General features: G+C 36.9%; 1 protein-coding gene across 1 annotated transcript in view; it reads right to left on the reverse strand.

The window, feature by feature from the left end:
- Nucleotides 1-730: 730 nt before the first annotated feature.
- The window catches only part of LOC139044108 (centromere-associated protein E-like), a 79,526-nt gene continuing 61,943 nt past the window's right edge, over nt 731-18,313 (reverse strand). The window contains exons 36-42 of the mRNA XM_070503668.1: nt 17,291-17,509; nt 14,181-14,366; nt 7,601-7,713; nt 5,901-5,998; nt 4,106-4,289; nt 2,131-2,417; nt 731-1,086 (exon numbers count right to left, since the gene is read on the reverse strand). Of these exons, the coding sequence (XP_070359769.1) occupies nt 992-1,086; nt 2,131-2,417; nt 4,106-4,289; nt 5,901-5,998; nt 7,601-7,713; nt 14,181-14,366; nt 17,291-17,509 (1,182 nt within the window). The 3' untranslated portion in view covers nt 731-991. The remainder of the gene's footprint in view (nt 1,087-2,130; nt 2,418-4,105; nt 4,290-5,900; nt 5,999-7,600; nt 7,714-14,180; nt 14,367-17,290; nt 17,510-18,313) is intronic.

Raw genomic sequence — 18,313 nt, forward strand, 5'->3', positions numbered from 1 at the left:
TTATATTTTTAATGGCCTTAAAGTCGTTTTATTACCCAGGTGAACATACCTACTACTTTGCAATACTCTTATTCAGTGGAGGAGTGAACATCGTAGAGAATCAACCTGCAGCTCTGTAATCATGTCTGGTTTGGGTGCAGAGGAGAAACCAAACTCCCAAGGGACAGGCCTGAGGGACAGCGTTATAGGAAGGCACAGTTTCACTTCACCCTAGTGAACCTGTGACAGTGTGTTAAGGTAAGGGAAATAACCAATTCATAGACTTTAACAGTGATGGCTATGATACAATTAATAATCTCTCCCTTTGAATAAGTCTTCTTACCAAAGAGCCAAGAATGCCTTGAAATCACTAACTCTGTTCTAAACCTTATGCAACTTGCTGTTTTATATGGTTTTTCAAAGTCATATGATATAAAAGTACTATCAGATACTCTCTAAAACCACAGTTCTTAACCTCTTATAGAGTAACAGACCTCTCAGAGAGTATGTTATAAGAAAGTAGGGACCCTAGTATCCTAGAAAACTGAATCCACACACAAAAGATAAAATTTCAGAGGTTTTACAGATTGTGTGAAGCCCATCCATAGATGCTTTATGTGTTGCGGGGAGCCCAGGTTTAGGAATTTTGTTAATTAAATGATGCTTTAATTTATGTATTATCTAAGTCACATGTGGATAACGAGATTAATGAAAATGTATACATTTTATGTATACACGGAAAGACTGGAAATTTCCTTCAATAACTTTATTCTTCACAAAATATATAAATAAATAAAACAATTCAACTTCTAAAGTATTACCACATTCAGGAAGAAGGCAGTCTATCACCATTCTAAATGACTGGAATGCCTCAATTTCTAATGGCAAAGTGCAAACTGAATTGAAATTAAGTTGGACTGTGACATCATTGCCAGGGATAGAAAAATAAAGTAACAAATACAGTCATTTCTAAATAAGGAACACTAGGCCCCTAGAAAAGTGACAGCAGAGTTTACTGAGTCTTGCACTCGGGCACAGCTTGTCCTGAGGAGGCGTGCCAAGGGCCTGGCTGAGGATCCACACTCTCTGCTCCAGCAGTTTGTTCTTCTGAGAAAAAAATGGAAAGCAAAAGTCATCTTATTAAAAAACACGTTTGGTTGCAACACAACATACAGCTTATATACAGTTTACCTTACAGCTGAGGTAATGTTTTCAAATTGATAACCCATTATGTTCTCCTGCTGTTCTTTAACATCTTTCAACGGCTTCCTCTAGCATGCTCCCAGGATGAAGTAAAAATTCCTCTCCACAACCCACAAAGTCCTGCGCATCTGGCTCTTCTCTCTCTGGCTTCACCGACTTCACCCAGAGGAACCTGTGTGCACTGCGCTCTGGCCACACGTGGTTTTCCAACCCTTCCCCTGGTTACGGTCTCTCCCAGCTGGGCCGACCCTGTTCCCTCTGCCTGAATCGCCTTCCCCTCCCCTCTTTGTTAAGCTAACTCACCTTAACCTGTTAGATCTCAGTCCCCTTCTTCAAGGAAGACTTCCTTATGTTCCTAAAACAACCTATTAAAAACTCATAGGCTTTTGAACTCTAGAACTGTACCTTTTTTGACTACTTGATCACTGTCTATACCCACTAGACTGTGAACTCCAGGAAGGCAGGGGCCATATCTGGTTTGGTTATCAATGTACCATCAGGGTGCAATATGTGACACATAGGTGGAGACCAAAAATTTCTGTTCATTGAATGAATATGTAAATGATATAAGTCTATGATCTGGCTTGTGTAAAATGAATATAATGCTACTGGAAATACTGGCCCATTGAATTGATAAGAAGGTCTTTTGCAGTAAAAGTAGTTATGTTTGTAGGATGGTGTCTCTCTGTGTCCTCGAGAGCTGCTTGTCTATCTGAGGGAAAAGTTGAAGGTTCAGGAGGCAGAATAAGACTTCCCTCGGGGTAAAAAGTGATTTCACTTCAGTGCTGTGCTTTGGAGAAACTTCTCACAGAGACAGCAAATGACATCTCTGCAGAGCAGCTTCTCCATGACATCTTCTCTTGTCTAAACTTGCCCTTTGGGGCCACAGGTGACAAATGAGTTCCAACCGTTATCCCCGATCCCCAAGTAACCAGTATATTTACCCACCTGGGCGGAGGCCTAGACTTGAGTTATCAAAATAGCGAACTGGGTGAGGTGCTGGGAAAGACTTTGATCGGCCATCAAAAAACCAAGATTTCGGTGAGTCCTTTGGCACAGGATCTTGTAAATTCTGTTCCTTGCATTGAGAAGGCGTATGCTGTCTCTCTTGAGAAGCTGGTCCGGTCGCTTTAGGAGACTTTGGAGAATTCTCACAAGTCACTTCTTTGTGAGCTTCTCTTTTAAGAGTTCTCTCCTTCCACATTTTGACCTCATTGGAAAGATGATGATTATTGCTTAAATGTGGGGAAAAATAAAAGAGACTGTAAGACTGCTCAATTCCAGAAATATATTCATATTTACATAAAATTTTTTTTCTTAATTGTGGTAAAATATATGTGACATATAATTTACCATTTTATCATATTTACATTTTAATTTCAACCTAATGCTTCCTAAGTTTGGATTATTTCCACAGTTCAGAAAATGAAATGAGGTCAATATAAATTGAAAAATTGTACTAAATCTCCGTGATCACAGAATCTTGAAAAGTATGATATTAGGTTTCAAATGAATCAGTGATGTCGTCCAGCATGGTTTATCTACTGATACTCTGTGGCAATAATTTGATAAGTTAGTCTTCTGGATGGATAAATCTTTAATGTACCTTTGTTATTTTAAAAGATATATTACACTGTGCTTTTCTGGATTACTTATAGTGTTGCTTCCCACAGGAAATGCTGCCTGCATTTATTCACTCCTTCAGAGAAGCCTGGGAAGCAATCCTAGGCCCTGCTCTCCTTTCTTTGATCAGTCAGCCAAGTGTGTTGATACAACCTCACACTTTTGGGTTCCCCCCCATTCTGCTCTAGCAGCTAGAGACGCCGTATGAGCTCATTAGGCCCCAGCTTAAAATCCTCCAGTGGTGGTAATCCTCCCGTTACATTTAGGAGACCACCCCAGCTGCCTCAGAATGACCTGCAATGTGTAATCTGGACCAGTGGCCTCTGGCATCGCATCTTGCACTTACTCTGCCTCATTCTGTATGCTCTGGCCACACTGCATGTCTTTCTGTTCCACTTTCCTCTTTGACTCAAAGCCTGTGCACATGCTGTTCCCTCAGCCTAGAAGGCTTAGCCATCTCTCCTGTCATCAAGCCTAACTGCTACTCATTTTCAGATCTACTCTTACATATTAGTTTCTTGATCACCGCCCCTCCCCACATCTAGATAAGGTCTGATCCCTCTGTTGGACCCTTTCATAATGTCCTGTTTGCTTTTTTTGTTGTTTAATAGCCTCACACAGAACAGTAGCTATTTGCATATTTATTTAATGCCTATTTTTCTTCTATTGCATCATTAGTAAAGATTAGCACAAGATTCTAATCTTTGGTAGAAGCCAATTAATTAAATTTTTTACAACTGTTTATAAAGGTTAATGGGCTACAATAATGGACCTCAGGGATTCTCCTTTGAGTAAAGCCTCACTGACTTGGGCATATTTGTGGCATATTTAAGCTCCCCTCAAAGATCTTGGTTTACTTTTTGGTTCTTGGCTTAGTTAAAAACAGGCTTAGCTAAAATCAGTTGATGGGCCAGCCCTGTGGCCTAGTGGTTAAGTTCCGGGCACTCCACTTTGGCAGCCTGGGTTTGGTTCTCGAGTGTGGACCCACATCACTCTGTTAGTGGCCATGCTGTGCTGGCAGCCCACATACTAAAAATAGAGGAAGATTGGCATGTTAGCTCAGGGCGAATCTTCCTCAGGAAAAAAAAAAGGTCAGTTGATGGATAGCAAACCTCTGGAATGGTGCTACCATATTCTCATTCCTTTTAAAAAAGACACATTACATGAGCTCTAAAAATTACTTCCCCTATATGTGTGAGGGGTTGCCCACTGCAAAAAATATATATGCATGTGTAGGCATCATCCTCTCCCACACGTACCACCATAAGCATAATTCCTGTATCAGGTAAGCAGATCTTACCTTAACAGTTCATTCCTTTGCTTTGTTAACTGTTCATTTTGCTGCTTTAACTTAGAAATTTCCTTTTCTAGCCATATATATTCACTTTTCAAAATAAAAGCTTTTGTGAGTTGTACAATGCCGCTGCCACCCCCACAGGTTAAGGGTTTCCTTGAAGGCTGAGAATCAGTATGTTCTGATATCACTGTGGGAGGCAAACACACAGACAGGTGATAATTTTAATTATCTCCAAAGTTCACAATAAAGCAAACATTAGTAAGTTCAATAAATCACTATAAAAAACAAAACATCTCAGCACCATCTCCCTGAACGTCATCCTTGACTTCCTCCTCTTCCCTCACCTCCTATGCCAATTCCATCATGGATTCTAAGTATCTGCGGAACCCCTGCTTCTCTCCACCCACTACCTCCACCACCACCACCTGCTAGGATCACTCACGGTGACGGCAGCAGTCGGAGCTGCCCTTCACTGTCTACTCTCGACGCCAGTGGGGTCCCCTGGAGGGCTGCTTCCACCACACAGCGTGTGTGGGGTCCACCCCAAGGCAGTCAATGTGCTCCCAATACTCAACACGTATTTGTTAACTAAATAAACCTTAGACTGCTATTAAAGAATATACTATTCAGTATTTTACACCATATGTGTACAAGTAATGTAAAGAACTGTTTTGTAAATTTTAGGTAAAATTGCATAAAAGTGTGAGGTGCTTAGAAAGTGGAATGATCCACTGGGTCACTGACTGTTTACAAGGGAGGGGCAAGATGAGTGTGGGGAAGACACTCAATGTCCATTTCCTTTTGAATTATTCTGAATTCAGGTACAACACGTACCTGAAAGTCACAAATTAGAAGGAATCATCCTGACCCTTCTCTAACAACAAAAGTTCTATTTTTACCCCTTGAAGTTTTCCAGGTAGGAGCTGCAATTATCCTGCAATGGACACTAGGGCAGTTCAAACTAAACAAGCACCAGACAATGCGTGGACAATAATACACACAAACATCATCTTGCATTTGCCTGACATTTAGAATTTTCAGTGTGCTTTCACACACAACTTTTAGCCTGATCCTTACAAGTCTATATCCAATCTAGAAGGTCAGGCGTTCTCCTCATGATTTCACAGGCTGTTAAGTGAGGGCAGTCAGCTTAGAGAACTGTTCGTGACGTTATTTCGATGCTGGACCCACTACACAAAGCTGCCCCAAGTACTGTTCAGCATTCTCTCTTTTCAAATGAAACATAAGAGACAGAAATATGGGAAAAGATACAGTTTGAGGAATGTATATGCAGAAATTTGATGATTAGATTTGAAAACTGTATCTAAGATAAGTTTCAAAGAGTTTGCCAGTAAGCATCAAGTCTGTATTTTCAGTACCAACAACAAGTAGGATAATATTTACTGTATACTATGTTTTTACAGTGCACATGGTTAAAATCTATTAAGATATGCTTGTGTTTTATTGGGAAGGGTACGTCTACCTTGACAGGTAAGTCATTCTTGTATACTACTGAAGGTATCTTCACTAATATGTAAAGATCTGATAGCGCACAGGTTACATTCATAGTTTTTAAGAATCTATAATGGATAAATAGTTGAGATTACAGGAAACTTAAGGAGGTATCACAGGATAAATATGATCTCAATGAATTCATTTTAAAAATAGTTCTTTATAAATTAGTGATTAACAGGTTTATTCTTGACTGTCATATATATAATAGCAGTCTTCAAAATGTGTAAGTATACTGAGAAGTAAGATGGAAAAAGATCTGGAAATATCAGCATTTTCTACTTACTTGAAGTATCTTGGGCCTGCTGATTTCGTCTAAGATTTTCTCTCAATAGCCTTATAACTTCTTTTTGATGTTCTACAGTGGCTTTTGTACAAGTAATTCTATTAAGAATAACAACAGAAATATGTAAAAGGCCAGCAACTAATTTTTAATGGAAGAATAAACAGAACTGCTGTCAAGAATTTTCTGATAAGATACATCACATTGATATGATATGCATAAGCAGCAGTAGGTAAGCCCTCACGATACCCCCTGGTATCATGCACTTTATAGCCATAAATAACACCATCAAATTGGAAGTGTTCTGTTTGGCTGCAGGGGCAATTTTTTTTTAACATTGAGAAACCAATTCTTTTAAAATTTCTGAAAGCCCAATAGGTATTATTAACTGGATATTGAGCAAAATTACATTCAGGGGCACCATAAAACAAATAATTGGGTTGTTATCATGAGGTCCTAGAAACCTCTTGAAGGTACAACAATTACCAAAGCGTAAAACCAAAAGCACCTTCTGTATACACTGTAAGGAAAGCACACTCGACTGCAGCTCTGATCTGAGGTGACACAGTCAGAGGTCACAGTCTGCTCATTGCACCCAGGAGAAAAAGACATTCTGTTAATTATTTGCTTGAGTGTTAATTGGCAATGCTAAATTATGAGACTTTCTGCCTTTCTTAGAGACTGAAAGTATCTGCTGATTCTATTCTATATAAAATTGCTTTGCATTTATTTAAAAAAATTTTTTTCTTTTGAGGAAGATTAGCCCTGAGCTAACATCTGCCACCAATCCTCTTTTTGCTGAGGAGGACTGGCCCTGAGCTAACATCGGTGCCCATCTTCCTCTACTTTATATGTGGGATGCCTACCACAGCATGGCTTGACAGGTGATGTGTAGGTCCACACCTAGGATGGTGAACCCTGGGCCACCGAAGTGGAATGTGCAAACTTAACCACCGTGCCGCTGGGCTGGCCACTAAAATTGCCTTTTTAATGATGCTCCACTAAAACCAACAGTCCTATCAATAGAAGGCTGGTTAGAATGCATGAAGATTCAGAGTGCGACTTTTTGGGCAAAATTAGATATCATCATTAAACATTTATTAAACATTTACAGGAAGAATAAAAAGTGTGAGGAGTCAGAGGTGACATATTAATAAGTGGCAACATTATATTTCTAATTCAGTTTCCTTGACTCTCTGTTTAATGTTCTTTTCATTATGCTATACCACAAAGAACTTTAGGCATGCTATTGTATATGGTACTATACATAAATAAATCAATAAAAAGGGAATATGCTCTTGGGCACTAAGTACTACAATTTAAAAGGAAATAAAACCTTACACAAAAATACAATAGGAAGAACAAATGAAATTAAGAGAACCAACAGAAACCTTAGACAAACTGCTAAAAACACACACACGTTCTTAATATTCACTTTCAAACAAAAAAGGCCATTTTTAAGCTGTTCCTATATGATTGAACAAGAAGTATCCAAAGACATAGTATGTCAGTAATTGATCAGAATTGTGCTTGTTTTCAAAACCTTTGCATACATAATGAGAATTTAATAACTTTAAAATCTGTAGATGTTTGTATTTATTTTATAAAAAGCAATAACAATATCTTAATATATTTTAAATTTATACAGTTTAGAAAGGAAATTTAAGCTACTAAAGTCATATTCAATTAAGACAAAGACATACTCCTTTTCAAACTCCTTGGCATTTCTCATCTTCTCTAGGTCTATTTTCACCAGCTTTGTTTTGAGCTCTTCAATTTCTTCTTTATAGGGCTTAGCTCCTAAAGCAACTTTGTCCTAAAGGTTTTAGAGAAAAGAGAAATAAAGTAATTTTAGAGCAGTTTCAAAGACTTGTTAACTACCTAATATAGTAGGAACATTTTAAAACAGCAAACTCCAAACATATGAAAAGGAGGAAAGGCACAAATTTTAACCCTAAAATGAGTAACAAATAGATATTTGATGTGAAGTACATGTGAAGCTATTGGAAGCTAATGTGTAATTAGAAAACCTATGACTTCTATTTCTTAAAACAAATATTTTTCCCAATTAAAAAACAATATACTTAAACAAAATGAAACAGAAAGGTTGAAACGAATGAAATGGGTAGATAAAGGTAAATCAGGAAAATAAGACAAGAGATGAACAGTAATATAAATATCAAAGTAGAACTGAATTCAAGGCACAAAATATTATATAACATTATTGGGGATATTCTGTACTCAAGGTTGGTTCAATCTAGCCATACATCTACTTCGACTCAGAAAAAAAATCAGTCATATATACATACAAACATATACAAAAATCTTTTTTAATAAATAGGTTTAACTTTTTAGAGCAATTTTAGGTTTATAGACAAATTGAGCAGAGTACATAGAGTCCCGGTAATACCCGTGTCCTCCCCTAGTTTCTCCTATTATTAACATCTTAGTGTGGTATGATTGTTACAAATGATGAGCCAATATCGATACATTATTAACTGACGTTCACAGTTTACATTAGAGTCTATTGTTTGCATTGTATAGTCCATGGGTTTTGACAAATGTATGACACGTGTTCATCATCACTGTATCATGCAGAATAGTTTCACTGCCCTAAAAATCTCCTGTGCTCCACTTATCCATCCCTCCACCCTCCCCCAGAACCCTTAGTAATCATTGATCTTTTCCTGTTCGCCTAGTTTTGCCTCTTCCAGAATGTCATACAGTATGCAGTGTTTTTAGATGGGCTTTTTAAAATTAGCAATGTGCATTTAAGGTTCCTCCATGTCTTTTGTGGCTTGATGGCTCATTTCTTATTATTGCTGAATAAATCATTCATTTCTTTTATTGCTGTTACCACAGCCATACTATGGATTACTATTATATATTGAATACAAAAATAAACCCATCTAAATAGGGACCCAGAGAGCTCTTCATTCCTCTAGGCGTTACCCCCAGTGCCTATAAAAACATTTGCACACACACGTAGTTAGCAAAGACTAAAAAGATGCAAGCTTCCAAAGCTGAGATGCTCAGCTTAAGGAGGTTGCTGACTAGGTCAGATAAGCCCATTCTGGGAGGAGCCCAGTATTTGCTCAGTCATGGCACCAGTAAAATACCCTGGCTTTCTGGACCAGATGCTGATATCAGGGACTCCTTGAGCATATGACTGGCTGGAGTGGTGTCAGTTTTGTAAGAAACTGCCAAACTCTCTTCTAAAGTGGCTACTGTACCACTTGCATTCCCACCAGCAGTGAGCAAGAGCTCCTGGCCCCACTCCTTGCCAGCATTTAGTGTAGTCAGTGTTCCGGATTTTGGCCATTATATTTTGAGATACAGTGGATGTACAGTGGTATCTCATTGTTTTTTAATTTGCAATTTTCTAATGACATATGATGTGGAGCATCTTTTCATATGCTTATTTGCCATGTGTGTATCTTCTCTGGTGAAGTGTCTGTTCAGATCCATTGCCTATTTTTAAATCAGGCTGTTTGCTTTCTAATTATTGAGTTTTAAGAGTTCTTTGTATATTTTGGATAACAGTTCTTGAAAGATATGTGTTTTGCAAAGATTTTCTTCCAGTCTGTGGCTTGTCTTTCATAGGGCAAACATTTTTAATTTAAATGAAGTCCAGTTTATCAATTTTTTTCCTTCATAGATTATGCTTTTGGTGTTGTATGTAAAAAAAGTCAATGCCAAACCCAAGGTCACCTCGATTTTCTCCTACGTTATCTTCTAGGCATTTTCTAGTTTTGTGTTTTAGATTTAGGTTACAATCAATTGAGTTAATTTTTGTGAAAGGTGTCCAGTTGTTCAGCACCGCTAGTTGATAAGACTATCCTTTTCCATTGAATTGCCTTTGCTCTTTTGTCAAAGATGACCTGACTATATTTGTGTGTATATATTTCTGGGCTCTCTATTTTGTTCCATTGATCTACTTGTATACATTTTGATTTAAAAGTTCAAAGAACTCTAAAAATATTTATTCATTTATGACACCTAAAAGAAAATTTCAATATATTCTAAAAATGGAGAAATTGCAGTAATTTTTTTGCCACAATATAATGAAATAAATTAGTCATATATAACAGTTTTAAAACAATTCTTGAGTAAAAGAAATTGAAATTGGAAATACTCTCTTAGAAATGAAAGACAGTGAGAATTCCTTATTTCAAACACATGACGTGTGCCCAAGCTGCACTCAGAAGCGCTGACAGCCTTAAACATCCTCTAGCCGCCTGAGGAGTCTGAGCGCCTGTGTTCTCAGTGAACAGCACCTGCTCATCCTATTTTAGATGGAGTCTGCTGAGAAACTTTCTTTGCTCTACCAGAAAAAGAATTCCTTTGAGATTCTGATTTGAATTACATTAACTTTAGAAATTAATTTGGGAAAAACTGATGGTTGTACAGTATTTAGGTTACAACCTAGGAAATGGCATATTTCTTATTTTAAACCACATGCTCTCCTATATTTCCTTTTAGAGTTTTGTTGTTCTTTTCATATATGTTGTCTCATTTTTTGTTAAGGTTAGTCACTTGAGCATTTTATATTTTGTGCCAGTTATAAATAAGATCTTTTTTTCCCACTGTGCAGGATGTCCCTAAAGTACTAGCACAGTTTGAATTTTTAACAAATTTACTGCTACTTGATATAAATAATTTGTAAAGATACAACAGAGGAAATGTATCAAGATTTAAACAAAACTGTTAATGAGTCATTTGTTCAAATTACTTTCTTCTATATTCACTTAATAAACCCTACATTATATTGGACAGCTATATCCAGGTGAATTAAAATAGTGGTGAATAGGTTAAAAGTTAATATCTTTGCATTTTACTATGCCAAATCTCGAGTTAAATATACTGTTGCATTTTATAGAATATTTATATAAAATACAGAAACAGATTCTTAAAAATTCAAACTGTATAAAGATTTTATGGATACCCTATACTTTGTTTTCTTTCCTCATGGATGCTGTACAATGGCATACTCTATTATATTATCTAAATGGTTACTTTTAGTATGCAGGAAAGATATTCCTCTCTCCATAGACACCTGTACCAATCTATACTGAGTGTGGAGAAATTTGTCGCTTACTCCCTTTTTCTTGAAACACTAGCTTCACTTATATGAAGAAACTGGAACCACTCTGTTGCCCAGACCCCCTTTTCTTTTTCACTCACTGGCTGCTCCATCTCAGCATCATTTGGTTACTCCACATCTCCTCTCCATTATGCTTATGCCCTCGTCCAGTCTCATGATTTTTATACGCTGATGATTCCCCAAACTTAAACCTCTCGCCTATATCTTGCTCAGACTCAGATATTCAATTGCCTAAGTCATATCTCAACTTGGGTGTCCCCAGTGGGCATTTCCAATTCAGCATGTCCAAAACTGAACTTTCCTGGTTTCAAACTTCCTCTTCTGGCAGTCTTTCCCATTTCCGTATGTAGCAACTCTATCTTCTTGGCTGCTCAGGCCAAAAACTTTGGAATCATCTCTGACTCCAAGAAATACGAGAGGTACGTGTTTGGCTTTCTCTTTGATAAATTGAATCTAAATATTTTGCAAAAAAAAAGAAATATGAGAGGAAGAGACATGTGCCACTTCTGGGCCAGAGCCTTTATGAGTACAGATTTTAAGACAATTTTTAGCTTCTCCATCTTGTCCCTTTTCTGTGAGCCTGAGCACGGACAGCTTACAACTGGGCTTTAACCATGCAGATGAAAACAGCACCAAGGAAGTGCTGGAGAAACAAGATGGGAGAAACGGGGGCCTCTGAATGACCATGTGGAAAGGAGCCACTTGCCAAGCTGGAACCCACACTTTTACGTGTGAAATAAGCTTCTGTTTTGTTTGAGCCATTGCATTTTGTGGTTCCCTTTGTTGTAGGAGCTGGCACGTCACTAACAAACACGCCTTCCTGGATTCTATTTTCAAAGGGCAGCCTTTAAAAATTTAAGTCAGACTATATCATTTTGCCAAAATCCTCTGATGACTTCCCATCTCATCCAGAATAAAACCCAAAGTGCTTACAAATAGCTTTCAAGATGCTTTATGATTTGGCTCTCTGCTACTTCTCACCTATTTCCCCTTCTATCCTTGCCCACGCTGCTCAGGAGACGCTGGCTTTCTTGCTGTTTCCTTGAATACATCTCAACTACTTCTGTGTTGCGGCCTTCGCATTTGCTACTTCTTTTGCCTAGAAGGCCCTTCCCTACCAGACAGCTCACACCATCACTTCGTCATCTTAATTGTGCGGCTCTCCTCAACTCCCCTTACAAAATCACACTCCTACTCACACCCACTCTCACCCTGCACCTATATACCTCTGTCTGGCTTAATATTTTTCCATTGCACTTCTCACCGTTTAACAAACATATATACTTGTTTATTTTCTGACTTCATGAAGCAGAATGTAAGCCTCTTCAAGGAGGCTTTATTTTTTTTCCATTGCAGTACACATGGCATCTAGAACAATGACCAACACATAGTAGGTATTCAACAAATACTTGTTGAATGAATAAAAATGTGATCATTTAGTTATTTGAAGTATTAAAAAATTACTCTCAAAGATTTTAAAGCTTTACAGTTGATTTTCTTGGTTTTTAGCTATACTAACAATTTCTAAAAACAAAATTAAGATTATTTTCTCTTGCCTCTCTGTTTCATGTCTCATTGAAAGAACCAGAATTTTTAGAACAATGTTAAATAATGAAAAGAGTAGGCATTCTTGGCTTGTTTCTAATTTTTGAATGAAGAGAAGAGACACTGGAGCAGGAACAGTGAACAAAATGCCTATTAGGATCCGACCCAAGTAGCAGAAGAGTGAGAAGTAGCTGTGGCTCAGACGAGGAAGGAAGGCTGTGATGAAGGAGGGTGCGACTTGTGTAACGGCATTCAAGCTCAAAAACATTTCAACTCTGCTCTTTCTAGAGAAAACAGGTTAGATTAAGCCCATAGGCTACCAGGTGGGACTCAATAACAGGGGATTAAGTAGAAAAAAATATAATTTTAAAATGTACTTATCTAACAGAGTATTAAATATTTAGATAAGAAGCATATTTTTTTGAAAAATAAAAAGAAAGTCTCAACAAGAAAAAAACCAACAACTCAATTAAAAAGTGGGCAAAAGATCTGAACAGAGATTTCTGCAAAGAAGATATATGGGTGGCCAACAGGCTCATGAAAAGATGTTCAACATCATTAGCTATCAGGGAAATGCAAATCAAAACTACAAGGAGATATCACCTCACTCTGGTCAGAATGGCTATAATTAACAAGACAGGAAACAACAAGTGTTGGAGAGGATGTGGAAAGAAAGGAACCCTCAAACATTGCTGGTGGGAGTGCAAAGTGGTGAAGCCACTATGGAAAACAGTATGGAGACGCCTCAGAAAATTAAGAATAGATCTACCATATGATCCAGCTATCCCATTGCTGGGTATTTATCCAAAGAACTTGAAAACACAAAGGCATAAAAGATATATGCACCCCTATGTTCATCACATCATTATTCACAATAGCCAAGGCTTGTAAACAACCTAGGTGCCCATCAAGGGACGAATGGAAGATGTGGTATATATACACAATGGAATACTACTCAGCCATAAGAAATGATGAAATCTGGCCATTTGTGACAACATAGATGGACCTTGAGGGTATTATGCTAAGTGAAATAAGTCAGAGGGAGAAAGTCAAATACCATATGATCTCACTCATAAGTAGAAGATAAAAATGACAAACAAACACAGAGCAAGAGAGACTGGATTGGTGGTTACCAGAAGGGAAGGGAGGAGGGGGAAGGGCAAAAGGGGTGATTAGACACACGTGTGGTGATGGATAATTGGTCTTTGTGGGGTGAACATGATGTAATCTACACAGAATTCGAAATATATTATGATGTACACCTGAAAGTTATATAATGTTATAATCCAATGTTACTGCAATAATAAAAAATTTAAAAAAAACATATTTATGAAAAAATGTTGCAATATACTACTAGAGATATACAAACATACATCCTCTACATTTTTGGCATTCAGAAATTAAAGTGAAAATAAAAAATTTCCTTACTTTGAAAAGTAAAAAAATTAAAAAAAATTAAAAAAATAAGATATATTTTAAACTGTCAAGAATATTTATGTTTTTTAAAAATAATTTTTACAGGAAGATGAAAACAATCATTATTTGGCATGAAAATAAACGTATGCATTTATTTATATTTATTATGCATAATTTATAAAATTATGCCTTTATTTATAAAATGAGTTTTAAGTTACCTGAAGTACTTGGATCATTTCTTTTGTTTTTTCAAGGCATTTATTTGATTCATTAACTTGTGATTGAAGTTTTGCTATTATATCATTAGTCATCTCAAGCTCTTTCTGCATCTTTATAATCTTGTCTTCCTTTTGCATGGCAGTTTCTTTAGCTTCACGTAGTGAAGTTTCCAGCTCTTGAATCTTCTATTAAAAAAAACACACATATATAAGGTGTGCCTTGAAGACAGAATCACAGTTTATATGAAACAAAGATCATATATAGGTATTAATCTTTCAGATTGCATCAACATAGGATAGATGGAGACTCCAAATGTCACTCAATTTATACATGTATTATTTTTTTCATTTAGAAGCTGATCATTTAGGACTAAAAGAGGCCCAGATTTTATATAAGGTTAGTACTTATTTTATTTACTAGTTAGCATGGTGCTAAGCATATTAAATAGGCACTTACATTTTAAATTAACACTACTTACAGAAAGTATATTTGTTAATTGACACTTTAGAGGAATACATGTAACATATCTTTCCCTTTATTTTTATTACCTAGTTTTTATGCTGAAAAATACAAGTATGTGGAAAAATCCAAAGGCATATAATTAAGATTAAGTTCCCCCATCTCAGAACCCCCACTGACTCTAAAGCGATGACTACTAAACTCTTTCAAGTGTATCCTTCTAGAAATTTTCTATATGTATCTACGCATGTGAATATACAGTTTACAAAAACAGTAAGTCACACACACAATAGTGTGTAAGAAGAAAGTTCACACAGAATAGCGTGAAAGAAGAAAGAGCCAAAGCAGGACTGCATTCGAACATGAAGAAGACAGATATGACTACAGAAGAACTATACAACTTTAATGTAGACCATGAAGACACTGAAATTGTTAAAGGTTTTGTTTCCCTTGGTTCAGTCATCAGTTTAAATGGAGACCGCAGCCAAGAAATCAAGAGAAGACTGTGACTCAGAAGGGCAGCGATGGAAGAATCAGGAAAGATCATCAACAGTAAGGGAGTATCATTAGAGACCAAGGCCAAGATTATCGACACCCTCGCATTCCCAATTACTATGTGTGGGTGCGAAAGCTGGACAGTGAAGAAGGCTGACAGGAAAAAATGGACTCATTTGAGATATGGTGTTGGAGGAGAGCTCTACCGATACCCTGGACTGCCAGAAAAATGAACAAGTGGGTCCAAGAGCAAATTAAGCCTGACCTATCTCTGGAGGCAAAAATTGTAAAACTGAGACTATCCTACCTTGGGGACATGATGAAAAGTAAAAGGCAGCAGGAAAAGAGGAAGACGAAATACGAGATGGCGTAATTCCAGAAAGGAAGCCATAGGCGTGAGTCTACAGGAGCTGAGTAGGGCTCTTGAGGACAGGATATTGGACATCACTCATTCATAGAGTTGCCAGGAATCAGAGCTGACTCTACAGCACATAACAACAATAAATATATACTTCTGGTTTTTTGTGGGTTTTTATTGCTGAGGAAGATGAGCCCTGAGCTAACTTCCTCTTTTTTTGCTTGAGGAAGATTAGCCCTGAGCTAATATCTATGTCAATCTTCCTCCATTTTATATGTGGATTGCTGCCACATCATGGCTGCCAATGAGTGGTGTAGGTCCGTGCCTGGGATCTGAACCATGAACTGGGCCGCCGAAGTAGAGCATGCAAACTTAACCACTATGCCATGGGGCTGGCCTCCTGCTTTTTAAAAAATTAAAAATTTTATTTTCACTTGATAATATATTTTCCAGATCTTTTCATTATCAACACATAGATCTCTCGCATTTTTGTTTTCATGGGTAAATATATCCTATTTCATGGAGGTACTATAAACTAGTTAACCTGTCACCTACTAATGAACATTTAGGTTATTTCCAGTTTTTTATAAGTACAAAAATATCTTAATTTGTTCATAATATAAGACTGTTCACATATACACACATGCAGGTTTTCCTGGAAAACGTTTCTTTTTGGTCCACCTGGAATTTACTTTTGTTTAATGAATGAGGTAGGAGTCCAGACTTATTCTTCTAAGATGGCTAGTTGGTTGTTCTGATTCAAACATTAAGCAGACTATCTTTCCCCCCTGAGTTGACTGCTCCTACTGTCATGCACTGAATTCTCCTACTTGTTTGGGTGGACTGCCCAACTCTCTGCCTGCCCCACTGCTCTACCTCCACATCACTGACCTGCTCTGTGCTACTCTGATTTGGCCTAATTATCAAACTAATAACATACGATTTATTATCTGATGGGGTATTTCCTGGGGTCATTGAAAATGGGATTTCCTTGTGCTTGTTTATCTTATTGCTTTGGAAGATGGGTTTCATATTTCCACTATTTTTACCTCTACAGCTGACTGAGGTCTGTAGTGATCAGCAAATCAATAAACTCTATATTAGTGATCTTCTAGTTTCCACTAGTAATAATTATTAAACTGGCAGTTGATGTTTTATTATAAATATTTATTTTGGTAAAAATGCTAAGTTGTAATTCACTCGGGTTCCCCACTAAGACGTGTGTGCTAACAAAATAAAACAGCGTGTTTGCTGTACAGATTCCCAAGTAAGGGCAGTTAATACAGTTATTGGATTATTCAAATAATGTACTGATTCTTGGGCACAGGTTAATCTGTATAAGAAATTTATTATACTTTTAGCCTCTTCCATTTTTGTTTTGATCACATTAACCAATATTAAAGACACTGATGATAATTAGAGAAAAGCTAAATTGCTCTTTCTCTCTAAACTAGTTTGGTACTATAGACATAGATTATAATTTAATAGAAAGTCACATGATTTAGAAAACTTATAATGTATGGTAATAACACCTTAAGTGGTATACATACCTATTAATCAAATTAAGGCATGAGTTACTTCTATTTTATAATTCAAAGGTAAGATCTTATGTAACATGTAGCTTTATAATTAGTTGAGTGAGCGCCCCAATAGAACTATATTTAAAAAACAAGTCCATCATGCATGTTCCCTAATACCTTCAATACTGTGATTTTGCTCTGAAATGTTACATATGATACATCTTTAACTCTACAATGAAGCTGCAAATTGAAAAACATCTTATAAGAAATCTCATACCTCTGTGGTTAGTTGTGTAGCTCTTGATGTGACATGAAGATTCTTATCGCCTTGTGTAGTAGGATTAACAAGGGCACCAGATGTTCGAGAGATCTTCAAAGTTTGATAGTTTTTCAACAGTTTTTCATTTTTCTCTTTCACTGATTTCAGGTCATGTTCCCATTCTTTGGTGATGGTCACATTTCTTTCCTCAAACTCTGTTGATTCATTTATTATAGCCTATTGAGTAGTAAAGACAACACTATAGCTTCTAAAATGAATTACGTATTAAAAAAACCACTATGGAAAATACTAGAGTTCTAGGACAAGGCATATGTTGAAATTCATTATTCAGAACATTCTAGAATAGTACTTTAAAAGAATGTGAACATTCTTTGTGGCTTGCACCAGTTCCTGACATTTCAGAAGACGCTGGATATTGATTATGAGAATAAAAGAAGAATAAGGACTAGAGAGGATTCATATTGATTTGCAAGATGATAATCTCATTCTATTAGATCAGCACTGACATATGAAGAGGAATCTGAAGAACTGGTCAGGTTAAAATCATTATGTATGTTATGACATATATAATGTCATATATAAACATTAACTGACATCTAATAGCAGAGCATACCCAGTAAACTTAATAACAATCTATTTTCCTCTTTCATTTCAAACCTCAGTGTTTATAAGGAAAAAAATTTACTGACTTTTCGTAATCTGAAAATCTTCTATTTCCGTGCAGGGAGTAACAGCCAATCCATACCCTCGTTACATCAAAGGCTGACTCACTCTGAAATTGCTTCTATCATCTTTTTACTTCCTATTCTTATGGGATGTACTTTTTGCTCTCATCATGAATGCCTTCTTGGCCTTACCTGTATCTTTCTTTGTGGCTTTATGGTAGTTCTGTGAGATGCGGATCCTAAATTAGTTGTGTTCTTGCTGGCACCCTGGACTCTCCTTGGTTCTGGACTACTGACCCCACACCACACCAAGTTATCAATTGCTATGCTCAGATGGTGGAAGAAGCCACATATC

Source organism: Equus asinus, unplaced genomic scaffold, assembly GCF_041296235.1.
Source record: "Equus asinus isolate D_3611 breed Donkey unplaced genomic scaffold, EquAss-T2T_v2 contig_591, whole genome shotgun sequence".
Classification (NCBI taxonomy): Eukaryota; Metazoa; Chordata; class Mammalia; order Perissodactyla; family Equidae; genus Equus; species Equus asinus.